The sequence below is a fragment of the Lepisosteus oculatus genome, chromosome 28 (assembly GCF_040954835.1).
Source record: "Lepisosteus oculatus isolate fLepOcu1 chromosome 28, fLepOcu1.hap2, whole genome shotgun sequence".
In the NCBI taxonomy this organism is placed as follows: domain Eukaryota; kingdom Metazoa; phylum Chordata; class Actinopteri; order Semionotiformes; family Lepisosteidae; genus Lepisosteus; species Lepisosteus oculatus.
Genome location: NC_090723.1, coordinates 2,422,065 through 2,436,936, shown reverse-complemented (window position 1 = coordinate 2,436,936; position 14,872 = coordinate 2,422,065). Strand labels below are relative to the sequence as shown.

Sequence of the window (14,872 nt, the reverse complement as noted above, 5' to 3'; positions counted from 1 at the left end):
CCTATCAGTTATAGGAAATGCACACTTGTGATGGGACTAGTAACATTTTTAAATTAAGTAAGCTGGCTTCTCACACATTTTTGCTTTCACATATTGCGTCATATTGTTTTTCTATATGTTGTTTCTGACTTTCCAGAGTTCCAGGAACATGTACAATAGCCCATTTAATTCTACACACAGTTTGTAACATTATTTTGCACCTACAGTTTTTGTGTGTCTTGCACATGTGTCCCACTGCTTTCTCTTGGTAAGGATTCCTGTGCTGCGCTATACAAGGGTTTATTCTAATGAATGTCTTTTCTTCTCTAGTATATCAAGATGTCAGGGCATTTCTAATAAGGCAGATGAAGGGAGTGGTATAGGATGTGAAATCAGACCCTCCCCAGCAAATGAAGGTTCTGAGTCACAGGCTCGGGAGCTGATATAAATCAGGATAATGATCAGAACTAGTGTACCAAAGGCAAAGAAACTGTCAGAGCTTTGTAACCTTAATTATTTTAAACTACAGGGTGGATATGTGCTCATTCTCAACTACAACAGAAAAGACAAATTCATTGGTAGAGAGCTAGAGAGACCTTTGTAGGGGAAAAATACACTGCATAGAAATATGTTTCTTAAAAAAACAATATATTGCAGTGCTTTCCAAACGTATTGGGGCAGTAAAGTCTAAATTAAGATTTTCACTATAAACTCTAATTTTATTATTTCTCAAAGAAAAACCTAGCTACTAATTATAATGCTTATTTAGACAAAAACATTCCATTTTATCCTCTTAGGTCAATTAAACGCATTGATAGTCCTAAACCTATTTTGTAGGAGAAAAAGTACTGGAACAATTAGGTGAAAGGTGTATATTGATGGACACATGTTTGTTGTTGGGTTATTAGGGTCATAAAAGAACTGTGTACATCCAATCAAGCTCTTGCTTTGATTTTACTGTTTGAAATAGGCTCTTGGGTGTACACCCAAAAAGCTCTTAGAAATATAAATATCTGCAATTGATAACACAGTATACATACAGTAAAGGAACAAGTAATAGGTTTATTCCATGCTGAAAAAAAGAAGAAGAAAGAGAACACAACGTTTCGGCCGTGGAGCCTTCTTCAGGTGTGAGAGAGACAGGGCAGTAGGCAAAGGTAAAGTAGCTGGAGAACAAAGGTTGGGAGGGAGGAGGAGTGAGAGGCGGGAGCAGCGGACAGAAAGAGAGGCCAATCAAGAGGTGTGAGGAGTGAGAGGACATATACAGTATACATACAGTATACTGTATATGATTGAAACTGCCAAAAAAACCTTAATACAACGGTCAGTGAAATTGCCCACAACCTCCAAAGTGTAGAGGGAAGGTATCAAAATCCACAGTTCATGGATGAGATAGCAAATTACCAAGGCTACACAGCAAGATTTAAAGCTCCAGTAACAAAAAAAGACAGATAAAAATGAATTCTGAAGTACAAAATGTGCCAGGAGAGTTTTGGGGAAAAAAAAGTTTAATGGGCAAATGAGACTGAGATAAAATAATAACAAAATGATAGAAAGGAGTAAAGAAAAAGAAAATGCTTCAGACAGAAGGAGCATAACTAGACATAAAGTTATATAACACATATATAACATATAATTTATATAACAATCACAAACAAAAAAAATCCATAACTGTAAAGCAAAAATAAGGTCTCAATACTTTTGGGAGGCACTGTACATTCTGGCTAACAAACAGTATCTGAATGGGTATCATACCAAATGTTTTGGCTGCTTTACTTCTTACCTCATCACAGCCAAAACACTACAAGCCATTGACTCCACAAGGTGCTTGGATGCAGTTCAAGAGTTCCGGGCCTTTTATTTTGTGTATTTAATTAATACACACATCAGGACTGCACTGTCGATAGCCCAAAGTGCTAGATACATTAGTACAACTGTTCAGCCATTAGCACAGCTGTTCACTGGTTCACTGTTCATGTGCACAATCTTGGAGACATTTCAAATTGCAGCTGTAGTTTTTGTTTTTAGGCTGTAGTTAGAAGTCCTATACCATTCTAAAACTCAGACTGTCATCCCGGGGGTAGGAAACTAAATATTCATCTCCAGTCTTTGTCCATATCCATCCTTAGAAACTCTTCCGACCATACATTACGGTGAAGTGCTCCACCGCCCTCTTGAGTTCAACGCCCTCTGAAAAATAAAAAAGGTGTTTTGCATTTTGCTTAGCAAGAAAGATAACTGTGTTGAAATCTTTTGCTTTGATTTAATTGATTTTATTGCGCACTAAGCACAATGCTTTGTTTACACATTGCATTGCTCCTATTAAAAAACAATCACAGGGGACTCTCCACTTGAGCAATCCATCCTCATTAAAGATTGACACCCTGAAGATGATGTTGATGTTGTTTCTTTGAAACAATTCATTCCTAAACTCATTTGAAAAATCATAACATATTTATCAATTATTTACACTCCATATGAAGATTTAAAAATTATTCCTGGTGCAGACATCACCCTTTTGCTCTGGGATTAAATGCCACAGAAAAAATGGGAACTTAACTTAATATCCTGGTTGAATCCCAGCGGATCTAACACTGTAGTGTGATCAATTTTAAAATGAAGTACAGCTATCATCAATCAATATAAAACAATTTAGACAAATGATTGGTCAGCACATACTGTACATATAGTATATAGGTAACATCACTGTGATCTGCTCCATTATATCTGCTTTACAGCAAATATGTAAGCCTGTGAGGCAGACATTAAAATGAAGAAATGCTCTGCTCTTAATTGCCTATTTTATCACCCAAAGATTCTTTCTAGAGCAGACAGATTAGGTTGTGTCACCCAAAATAAAATTAATTACTGTTTGAACTTATTATAACACAGCTGGAAATTATAGTCATAATGAACAGATGACTGCATATTGTCAGGAAACATTAAACCACTATAAATTTATGTTGCTTAGATTTCAATCTAATGTATATTGTCTCCTATTTCTTCATTAGGAATAAAAAATTCTCTTGAAAGAAGTGCAGATGAAGTGCCTACGGGGTTACTGTACGGCTCATACATTAAAGGCCTCTGCCTGGAAATCATGATGAGTCGTTTATCATGGATCTCACTGGTTCCAATTCAAGTAGTTCAAGTCCTCATTGTCAGGGGTCACTAAGAAACCCAACTCCAGCCAAGTATTGCAATGCTTCATCAGATACATGATGGAAGACCTTTGACTAGCTGTGCAATAACAACCTCTGTCACTTGTCAGCACAAAGCATCAGTGAGAGTGGCTTCCATCCTGTTGATGGGACTCCCATATCTGTATGCCTATGTCCTACCTTCAGGGCAAACAAAAATTAGAAAATGATAAGACAGCAAACGTTGCCGTGGGCAGATGTGTTTCTTGTGTATGTGACCAGTTGGGAAAAAAAAGCATACCATAGCAGTTTGATATTAAGATTTTTTGGAAACAACTTTATGTTCAAACTATTATTTGCACCATAGCATTGTAAATGAACAGTAAATGTCCATGTACTGTAAGAATATTGTTTGGAATTCAGATGTAATCATTGCTAAGGAGCAGGCTCTACAAAATGAGTAATCTCACGTGCAGCTGTATTCTGTGGTACTGTAGCTCAAAGCCATTACACACTCTGCAACTGTCAAAGTTTTTAATTCTCAGTTAAAAACCTGTCCTATCGCTATATCTGTTAATATATTTTTAGTTTTACTCATAGTTTTTTTTTCTATGTAATGTTGATATTTCTCTGTCTTTTTCCCTCTCATGTGTATAGAGCTTACAATATCGTTCAGTGCTTTCATTTTCTTGAAAAGCTTACAGAAATACAGTTGCGTTATTATTATCATCAGTCAATGCAAAGGAATGTACAAATAGTCTGGGTCAGCACAAACAAATAGTGATAACCTCACTCTGACACTCTTCATTACACCATTATGTTTCATGAGAAACATAAAATCCTATAAAAAAGCAGTTTTGAAAATCGGCCAACATGTCTAGATTTAAAATGTAATATCTTACTACAGCACTTGCCCTGGCTCTTTTCAGAAAACTTTAGCAGAATCTCCAAAACTAAATTAATAATACCATCTAACATCTAATTCAAAATGGATTTCACAGAGCCATGGATGGTTTCCCATTCATATTTAATAATATCATAAAGTTTAAATGATACACTCTTCTTCAGCGAATAGGTTAAACAAGTATTTGCTGGGGTTTTATTCTTAACTTGAACCACACTGATGAGGCTGCAACTCTGGGTCCTGCATCAAGGAAAACATGGAATGTGCATTCAGCTGGAACTGCAGATGTTGTACACTCATACACAAAGGACAACAGCTACGCTGTAACATTGCCCATGGCTGTGACTTACATGATATAATAAAGTCATAAGACTATGATGTTCTCCTGAGATTTATAAGTACAATTAACTTGTTTAACTTGTTTTTTGCATTTTTTTCTCCAAAACAAACAATTCCAGGATGGTTTATCTATACAGTATTATTATGCCGCTAGGGTTGTGTTGTTGATGGTATTTTCGTATGCTGGTCATGGATTTTTTTGACTGCACCAAGATGCCAAGAAACTGGCATACAAAATAATGGTGTGACATAATGCCAAGAAAGTTAGTTACATGTAAAATGCTTTAGTTCTATAAAAGTTTAATGGTTTAAGACACATTTTATACATGATTTTCTTTATTGTCATTTGTTTTTCGCACTCCTTTTGTATGTGTTCTGATTGTATCTAGATTCGTCCTGCTGAGTCTTGTTACCAGGCATAGAAAATTCCACTCTACTCAACAATGCTTGGTTCTGTTTAACCAGGAAGCAGACAGGAGAAGCTCATTACTTTAATTCAAAGCTGAGTAATCCATTTTGCATTTATTTATTTTTTTATTTATTTATTTATTTATTTATTTATTTATATTAGGAATTCAGTGTTGTTCTCTTTTATTTGATATACTGTACAACTGCACATCTTCCTAATTAACATAGATATTTTGTTCAGAGCTTTTAACAGGTGTTAGCTCTCTTGTAGAAAACAGAGTAAATTATTTAATTGTTCTCATTTGCCATGATAATTGAGTTTAATTTGGAAGGAATATGCAAGACCAATCCCCTCTCAAAGTGTCCAGTGAATATGGAGTCATTTGTCAACTGTAAATACCACACAATTACTTGGGTCTCAATATGAAGTACATGAGGGCTTTGGGAAAGGTGTGAAATGTGTGAATGAAGACCCAGGTTAAATCACAACGTTCCCTGCCTATAAAGTGAATACATAGTACCTCATGTAGAACGTATGAGTTCAAGGCTTTGATTTAATCTGGCGCTACCTGTAAATAGAATAGAGTCAGTTAACGGTGATCATGCTGTAGCACAAGTGTATGCAGTTGTATTCACAACAGAGTACTCAACTTTCCTTAGCAATGCTTTTTAATTAGTCAGGTTGAAACTTCATGAAAAAAACAGTTACAAAGAGCGAAAATACCTATTAATTGTTCCTGTCAGTTTTTTATTTCATATACAGTAAATAGCCTCTTCAAAGAGAAATAATGCTGCACCATTTATATGGTGATTCTCCCTCGATTGAGGGCTTGGAGGGCAAAAGTGTTACCAGTAATCAAAACCTGTTAGATTGTCAGTCCTAGTGATTTATTGCTAGATCTCGTGACTTATGCAAACTGTTAAATTCATAATAGCTCTGTCATTTTCCATCTACATCTGAATTAAAAGAGGAAAAAAATGATTTTCCACTGAAATAGTTAAAGATAAGCTTCTGACTCATAACAGTGTGAGAAATGTTTTGTGACACTGGACTCCCAAGTGGTTCAAGCGCTCAGAATACAGATTTTTACAGCCAGCTGGTGCAGAGCTATATTACAGCAATAGCCAGCTATAACCAGAAGCTCCCAACTGGCAGTAAAATATTGCCAGGAGACAGGCAATTTAAAGTTTGCCAGGTATTACTGGGCTTTCCATGCTATAGTGACTGCTGTAACCAGCCTATGGCTACAAGCACTAATTGTAATGAGAGCTTCCCAAAATTATCCCTTTTAAGATCCAGTTAGTGCAATAGGCATGCTGGATGATAAGTGGTGGATAGTCTGGCAGTACTTACTGAGACTTGCATGTGTGGTCTCTCTTGCCCTTGGGATTGTGCCTAAATTACTTATGCTATAAATCCCACAGAATAAAACATACCATAAAATATTAGGCCCTCTTTGTGACTGAATATTATAGGGATTACCTGTCACATTAGGTACTGGCTTAGGGTAAATGTTTTAATTAAAAGTGCATAACAAGTAGGTTGTGGTGTGGCTTCTTTCAAACCAAATAATATTGGAATCGCTTATATATGTACAACGTGTTGCATTGTATACATTGTCATTACTCAATGTTGAGGCAACCACAACCCAGCCATAGGGTTAAAACAATAAGAACCTTTCTGTTTTCTAGGCAGAATGATCTAAAGAGTTGAAGAAAGGGTTATGATGGGATGGAATGAGGTAAAAAAAAAAGACAGACAGTTTAACCCACTTTTTGAGGCAACAATATACTGGCCTCAAGTACACAAATGTTAAAACCCCCAAGATAGGTAGGACCCCATATAAACAATGTTGTAGCCTTTGATGACTCTTCTTAAGAGCAATGATAGCATCAGATTGTGTATAAAATTTCTATCATTAATATGACAGTAGAGCAAATGTTCTGTGTTGCTTAAATGACTAGGAATAAGGACATCCTGTAAAAATAAGTTCACATAGAAGACAGTGAATACATCTTTTCATTTTGAAAAACCTGTGACAAAGACAGCTGTGCCTCAATTTTGATGACAACTTGGGAGTCGTCGCTGAATATTTGCTTGTTTAGAGGCACAGAAACACTATTTACATCCAAAAATACTATTGGAGAAGAAAACCTACTGTATTGTCCAAGACTGCATCCCAGTGAGGACTACCATCCAACTATCTATGTAGCTCTTTGTCAAATGTAGAGGTAGATTCCTCCAGTGTGGGATTATTTTCAAACAACAAAAGTAATATCAAAGAGAGATTAGACAACTTTTTGGTGACTCGATCAGCAATGGATGGGAGGGCAAGGTGACACCCATGGTACACTGAAGGAACAAAAGACTGAAAGGCATCTAAGCTACATAAAATTTAAAAATCCAGGGAACTCTCAGACCCTTTTATCCACCTATGATGTCTTAACAGGTATTGCTATTGAGAGAATTCTGCCTTTGGGATCAGAAAATAAAGGTTTATAGTCTGAACTGATTTATTAATTCCTCAACTGCGTATCATGAGGCTTTTGTTATGGAACACTACCAGCTGCTACCTCAATGATTTCACACATTAGGCCTCCTAGCACACTTTTCTCTTTAATCATTCCAAGCTGGTGTCCCCTAAAGTTCTGTCCTTGGTTCCTCTTGAATCTATCTCTGGAAACGACAACAACAACTCAGTGAGCTGCGAAACGTTGATCACTGGGAACAAATACAATCAACCGAAAAACAACTTAAAAAAAAAACTAAAATAGGAAATAAGGTAGAGAAAGTAGGGGGTTAATCTTTATAGGAGAAGCTGAGAAAATGTAGGTTTTAATAAAAGAGTGTATAGGGAGGTGGGATCAAGAATAATTATGCAAAAGAAGGGATGCCAAATATGAGTGCCTGCATGCACTCATGCTTTTCTTATGATGGAGTGTGCTTGCCAAGATTAATGTGGGCAAAGTCATCATTACTAGGACAAGGTAAATAGGTTGTATAGAAGCAGAAGCCCCTCATCACATGCAATATGCAAATGCTTTACTTGATGCTCCCTTTATAAAGATGCATATTTATCATGTTCCACCTCAATATCAGCCTCTGTGCCTTATAGTGAAAATGATTAAAGCCATGAAATTGAATATAGTCCAATGCAAAGTGTTCGCTTAATCATAGTTTAATGTGTAGATTGGGCTTCAGGTACACTGAATTGATATCTGTTAGCTCATTTTTATTTGTTTAGTGATACAATTAATACAGAAAGATCAATTTAAAAGAGTATTTTCATTTTTTATGACTGTCTGAGGTGGTTGGGGATAAAACAAAATGCATTATATTATCATGAGTTCTAAGATTAGCCATGCTGGGTTAAATAAAGTCCCATACAAATATTTATTTTACTTCACAGATTTTTTTTCATGGTATTTGGTACATGGTATCATCAGATAGTGATCAAATCAATTCAATAAAATGTTGCTCTTTGGAAGTGAACTATAAAAAGGAAGCAAACAGTGGCAACTGAAGGTTTTCTGCTCAAATAATTATTTTAATGCATATTTAATACTTTTGTATATCTCAGTTACAACTATGAAACATCTTAATATGTTAAACACATTTTTTTCTGTAATTTCAGCCTTCAGCCTAGTCTTACCTTGTGCTTTAACATTAAAACACAATTGAAAAATGTACTGTAGATGAGCCAAATTGTTACAAAAGAGTATAAGTGTCAGGGAAAAACACCAAGATCCTGCAGCCCAAAAATAACCAATTTCTCAGGTTCTGAAAAAAATAACTGTGAGATCCCTTCCTTTCACACTTCTCATCTGCATAACAATGATACTCACAAACTGCAAGCTTGTCTTGTCTGATAGTTACATATGTACAGTATATATACTGTATATAAATTTTATAGAGTAACTTTTGCCTCATGAAGCTCATGTTATTTAGAAATTGATGATGCATAGGTTCAGTTGGAGAAATGCAAAACGAATTGTATGGTTAGTCTTTGCACCTCACATAATATAATAAAGAAAAACAATGCTGTTTATTGTGTAACTCAACAGAGAACACAGGAACAAGGCATTGTTTGTGCTCAACTGGTTGTGTGAGTGTGGAACCATGTACTGTACTCTGTCCCATAGTTGAAGCCAGTGTCTTTGCTCCTGAATGACTGAATGAGATCCTCAGAACAATTATAAACCAAACGAAGAAGATGCGATCCTATCATTCACAAACTTTGTTGTCTTTAAAGGAAAAAAAAACATTTTGGTAAACTTTCAAAAATTTACAAAATGAGAGACGAACAGAAAATAGTCTTTGATTTCTTTATATAGAGTTATTGCACTGTATATATGCAAATAATACCCAAAAGAGGTAAATGCATATTCAGCACAGGTTCCGCATGTTGAAATAAGGCGAGAAAGAAAAGAGACAATGGCCTTTTTCCCCCTTGTGGGCAAACTGTCTACTCCTTTAGAAATGAATTAGGCATGTTGCCCATAGTTCGCTCACAGGGAAAGTTAGAAGCAATACATCAACAAAGGTAACCCAGTGGAACACTTTGGAACACAATCTAAACAGTACAGGAGATTTAAAAAAAAATTGTCAGTCTTGTAGTAACAATTGTGCATTATTTGAAAGATCAAAAAGATTTGAAAGCTATTTTAAAGGAGATAAAAAGGGTTTAATTGATGTTTAACTGATTTATGCTCTATGATAAGCTTATGTTCTAAAATAAATTGACAGTAAATATAGCCACTGTCTATGCAATTGCTTTCATTTTTCCACAGCATGAAAAAAATAGAGTTGTATGGCATCACATGCTTGGACGCTGTACAGTAGCTTCATAAATAATAATTATTTGACCTTTGATACTTCATGCATACTAGATTCCAAAATAAAGGAAGATGGAGAAGCCTGCTGGTTAGACAGAGGTAAAAATGTATATAGAATTTTACAGGCAAATTCCCCATGGTGTTTTTAAATTCCTGTAACACTTCAAAATGGGTGTTGTATAAGCCCATTATAACCAATAGTGCTGCTGAAAACAGTAATATTGTGCCAAATATCTTGTTTTATAGTAGGTAAAACTAATTTAAAAAGTAATGTATGAATTTTTTATTAATGGCTTCAGCAGTCTTAAACATTTATGAATTTTTAATGTCTGATTTGCATTCCCTAAAATAGCTAATTAATTTTTACAGATTTTATGAACAGTTTTCATTGACATTGATTTAACCACAGTTCCAAGGTCCAGAAATTGCATAATACCTAAGTAAAGAGTACAAAGTAAAGACTGAAATGAGTCATGCTATGATACTATGATACTATGAGTTACTAGTACAGGAAATAGGATTGTCAAATATTTAAGCTGGTGAGCAAAGAAAATTCACTAAATCTTTCACATTTGGATGAATAGGGCACCAGTGCAAAAAGTACTTTACACCCCCAGCATACTAAGAAATTTCTTTGACTCTTGACTGAGTCTTTTCTCCTCCTCAGGTACGAGCCAGTGCCATCGCCCAGGATGCAGACCAGAACTACGACTACGCCAGCAACAGTGTCATCTTGCATCTGGACGCGGGAGACGAGGTTTATATCAAGCTAGATGGAGGCAAAGCCCATGGGGGCAATAACAACAAGTACAGCACCTTTTCTGGGTTCATCATCTATGCCGACTGAAGGGGAAGAATTGGTAGGGGAGGGAGGCTCAAGACAAGTGCTTCTTCTCTACTTCTCTCTGTTTTTCTCTCTCTAAATCAAACTCTGCTTCATTGTGAGGGTGCTGGGGTGGCCTGTACGACACTGACTACCACAATGGGGTTTTGAAAGAAGTGAGTCACACCATTTACCAGAGCTTCTAGGACTACTACGTTAAAAAGCCAGCCTCCCAAATAAGGACTGTGGTGTTCCGATTCACGCTTGATTGATGTTTAAAGAATCTTCATCTCTTCCCACCCCATACTTGTCCAACAGTTTTCCTTTGTCCAAAACAGGTAGAACATATTGTGAAAAAAATCACTTGCTCCTACAGTACGTCCCTGTCCTTGATTGTTTTTAATCATAATAAAGATGTATTTGGTGGTTGGGGCAACAGTATCTGATTGAGGAATGGAAAGGGTTCAACCTTAAAGTTAAGCAACAGTAAGGTTGAAGCCCCCTTAAAGAAATGCTGACATTCTCTAACAAGCTGTTTTGATTTTTTGCATAGGACACAGTTTCATCTGGTGGCTATGCAGTCATTGAAGTTTTTTGCTGAATGTGATGTCTTCTGTAAGCACAAACCGCTATTTGAGCCTGTTGTTGATGCAGGACATGTCTTAAAGAAAACAATATTGAGCTGCCCACTTTTTCTGTATGTTTGTCGCTCAGAAGGGGAAATCACCTGGTTGGACAGCATTCCTTTTCCCAGCTCTGTCTTTCCAGTAAGGATTATGGACTACTGTATCAGTTTTATGGTAGTTTACATGTGGTGTAACTCTTCTATTACCTAGACAACACACCTTAATGTGATATGGAATATGGAATCAAGAATTGACTTTTGTAGTTTTTACTTACCAGTCCTTAACAGAATAAGCTAAAAAATAACAATTTATAACAAAGGTAGTGATGGCATACAGTACATAAAGAAAACTGAGAGAAATATCAGGACCTTGATAAGGAATTTGATTTCTGTGAGTGAGAAATCCTGGCCAAAACAACCAAACACAGTAAAGGACCATTTTCCTTTTTGGCATATACTGTACATCACCCAAGAACGCTCCTAAGTGGAAAGTCTTCTTCTGTTTAAGCTCAAGGAAGATGACTTCCTGAACTTTTTGTAAATATCACTTTGTGACATTTATTAATGGACCTGATTGAGGTCCATTAGTCAAATTTAAAGTTCAATAGGCAATTTTAAATTCTCATTTTATAACGTTCTTCGTTTTATATCTGACCTAGATGATGGTGACTTTTATTTGTCACTCACTTGCCTTTGTAATCCCAGAATAGGGTTCAGCAAAAGTAATCACACTTCAGCACTGGAGATGACAGCCACTGTTCCCACTGCAGGTTAAAGTGCGACACATTCAAACTCTGGGTTCAAACTGCTGTCACAGAGAAAAACCTCTGAAGACCTAATCAATAAAACGAAATGAGGGCCATACCCACCATGTTAAAAGACTAATCTCAAGTAGGGCTGGGAGTGGCTTTATTCAGGATGGAGGCTGGCTGCTACAGCCTAGCCCAGCCTAGATGGGGGCTCGCTGTGAGATCTGACAGAGTGGGGGGGGCGCACTGATGCCTTGGCCCCAGATTCTCCTAAAAAAATGAAATATATGCAAAAATAATCCCCCTGACCCAAGCAAGAAATACACAAGAATATCCTTCACTCCATTTAAAAAAGTAGAAAGTACATTGAGGCTCAAAATAACTTCAACTTGGGCCCAGGTGAATAAAGGATAATTCCAGCTCATGTGGCAGCACTTCTGATGATGAGTCACTTCTGCTCATTAGCCAAGGGTTTGCCAGGGTTTCAGGGGAGTTCATCCCAGCAAGCCATGGGCACAAGGCAGGATACACCCTGTATGGGTCTCCTGTCCATCGAAAGGAACACACTGACACTAACATGAGCCCAAGAGTGGTCCCAGTCTTGGAATTACCAATAATTATTATCATTATCATTATCAATAATACCTATACTGTATGAGCTCTGTTTAAGAGGTTATCCAAGTGTATCACTGTAAACCTGCTCTTTTCAAGACATTAATATATGGCCAGACAGTTGCTATCTTTTCTGGCTGTATGCAGTCACAAATGAGAAAAAACCTTTTGAGAATGTTGCTATTTATGCTCTTGGGAGTGCAAAATAAAATCTAATGGAGTGAGACTGATGTGTTGAACTGTAATTAAGTAAGGTGTTCAGAAATATCTTGAGAAACTTTACACGATACCTCTTTAGCTCTTCCACTTCCTTTCGATCCGTGAAAGACCTTTAACCTTCACAACCAGAAGACATGAATTAATGAAAACCTAATTGGAATGACACAAAATCTCATGTGCATTCATACAGTATGCATGCCATTATTACCTTTGTTTCAAGGAAAAGGGAATACTAAAACTTAAAACAAAGATACTATAATCAGCCCATGAAATTGCAAAGGGGGCCTCTTTGAATACAGAAAGAGGTCAGCTGCTTATAAATAAACTCTGTAATGTTAATTTTTATTTTTTGTTGGGGAATTGTTAAATAAATTTAATTAATAAACAGCATTTTGGAGTCACTGTCTGAAGTTGTTCATCATGTTTAGAATTACAGCAGCCTTTTTTCATTCCTGTCATACTGTCTCATTAGCGACTGCTTCACTCATCTTTAACCTTTGTCCACTGGTTAATTTTAATCAAGTATGCCTTTTTTTCTCAAACTTTCAGAAGACAACACCTTAAGCAATTCTGTGAGTCTGCACGATCACATCCAAGTACTGTAGGTAGCTGCATCAGCACGCATAGGCTGCAAAGGAACATGCTGAAAAGAAAAGAGGAGGCACAACTTTTTGGCTGTGGTGCCTTCTTCAAGTGTGAGGGAGAGGGGAAAACCGGAAGTTGATCAAGCGTGGGAGAACAAAAGATGGGAGTTGAGTAAAGGCGGAAGTGTTAGAGGACGATCGACACTCATGGATGAACTAGAAGAGAGGTGTGAAGTGCAGGATCAGATGTTTAATTTAAACTTCATTGACAGCGTTAAAAGGAAATCAAAGTAAAAAAGACCCACTGAAAAGGGTGAAGTATTATTAAGAAGTTTTAAAGTGTGCTTGGCATGGGGCTCCTGAGCAGAAGACAATTGAAATAAACTTGAGGGGCCTCCCCAGTGCCTCAGTTGGTAAAAGTTGTATCTGAGTTCTACAGTATGTTTGCTCATTCAAGCCAGTACTTGAGTGTTGCCAAGGTTAGGCTAATATTAGTCAGCCGAGTCTGTCTGAACTCTTATCAACACAGTGACCTGGGCTTCTTTCTATGCATTGCTTCTGGCAATGTGACTCGCCACGTGCCTGTGACGTTAAAAGATGTATGTATAGCTCAAAGGTGGGTGGGTTTGGTGGAATTTCTCAATAGATTTCTTTATCTCCCCAGTGTGTAGTCACTGGGTTCATAGCTGGAAACACTTTATTGATGTTAATATTGATGGCAACCAAGACATTATTGATTTGAAAAAATAACACACTCCTGGATGTTTCAAATTAGATGGGTATCACAAACAATAACTGAAATATATAATAGAGTATCCAAATATATCGTTTCCCTTCATTTGAGAGATTCATTGCTGGGTAACAGCAGGCTTATTGTACAGCCAAGAAATGATCTTGAGTTTTCTAAACTATAAGACCCACTACACACTAATTAGAAACTTCTAACATTTCAGACACTTTATGTATTTTTTAAAGTAGAATTTTTCCAGCAATTAACTCATCCCATGATAGTACTGTATATCTCTATAATCAAGTATCAAGTAAAGTACAGTAGTTAGCAATGAAGAGAAAGAACAAAGAGTTCAAATGAGTTAGTATAACAGGAGCCACTTGTTCCCTCTGTAAATACAGAAAATAAAAATAAATATCTGATTTACAGGTTTTCTATTCTGGATATATAGCAAAATTAATGAAAAAATCTACCCATCAGTAAAGTTTAACAATAAAAGTAGTTGTCTCCTAGACAAATATCATTATCCTGTTTGTTGTACAATATAAATTCCACATCCCAGAATGAGTGGCAGATGACAGATGAGGCTGGTTAATAATGGTGTGGCTCCAACACAGTGACCACAGCTCTGTTGAGGCACAAGCGAGAAATGGCAGAGCAAACAGGTGCTGGCCTTTGACAGCAGTTTTGTTGTTCCTCAAATTTAATCCAGCTAGAAGTCAATAACTTTCTGTACCTGTCACTTTTTCCTTTTCTTTTCCCCTTTCCCCCTGCAACCTTTAATGTGGTCTGACAAACAATGGAAAACTGCTGGAAAAAGTGCACTTTGTCAGTCCCTCCTAAAAAAGGTAATATATTTGCTGTCCAGGTCTGCAATTGGCATGTCATTCATTTGTCAGTGGCAGAAGGACCTCTGATTTATTT

The 14,872-nt window shown here is 36.7% G+C and overlaps 1 protein-coding gene across 1 annotated transcript in view; it reads left to right on the top strand.

Moving 5' to 3' along the window:
* The window catches only part of c1ql1l2 (complement component 1, q subcomponent-like 1-like 2), a 36,081-nt gene extending 23,045 nt beyond the window's left edge, over positions 1–13,036 (top strand). Inside the window, exon 2 of the mRNA XM_006638106.3 lies at positions 10,274–13,036. Within this exon, the coding sequence (XP_006638169.1) occupies positions 10,274–10,453 (180 nt within the window). The 3' untranslated portion in view covers positions 10,454–13,036. The remainder of the gene's footprint in view (positions 1–10,273) is intronic.
* The last annotated feature ends 1,836 nt before the right edge of the window (positions 13,037–14,872 follow it).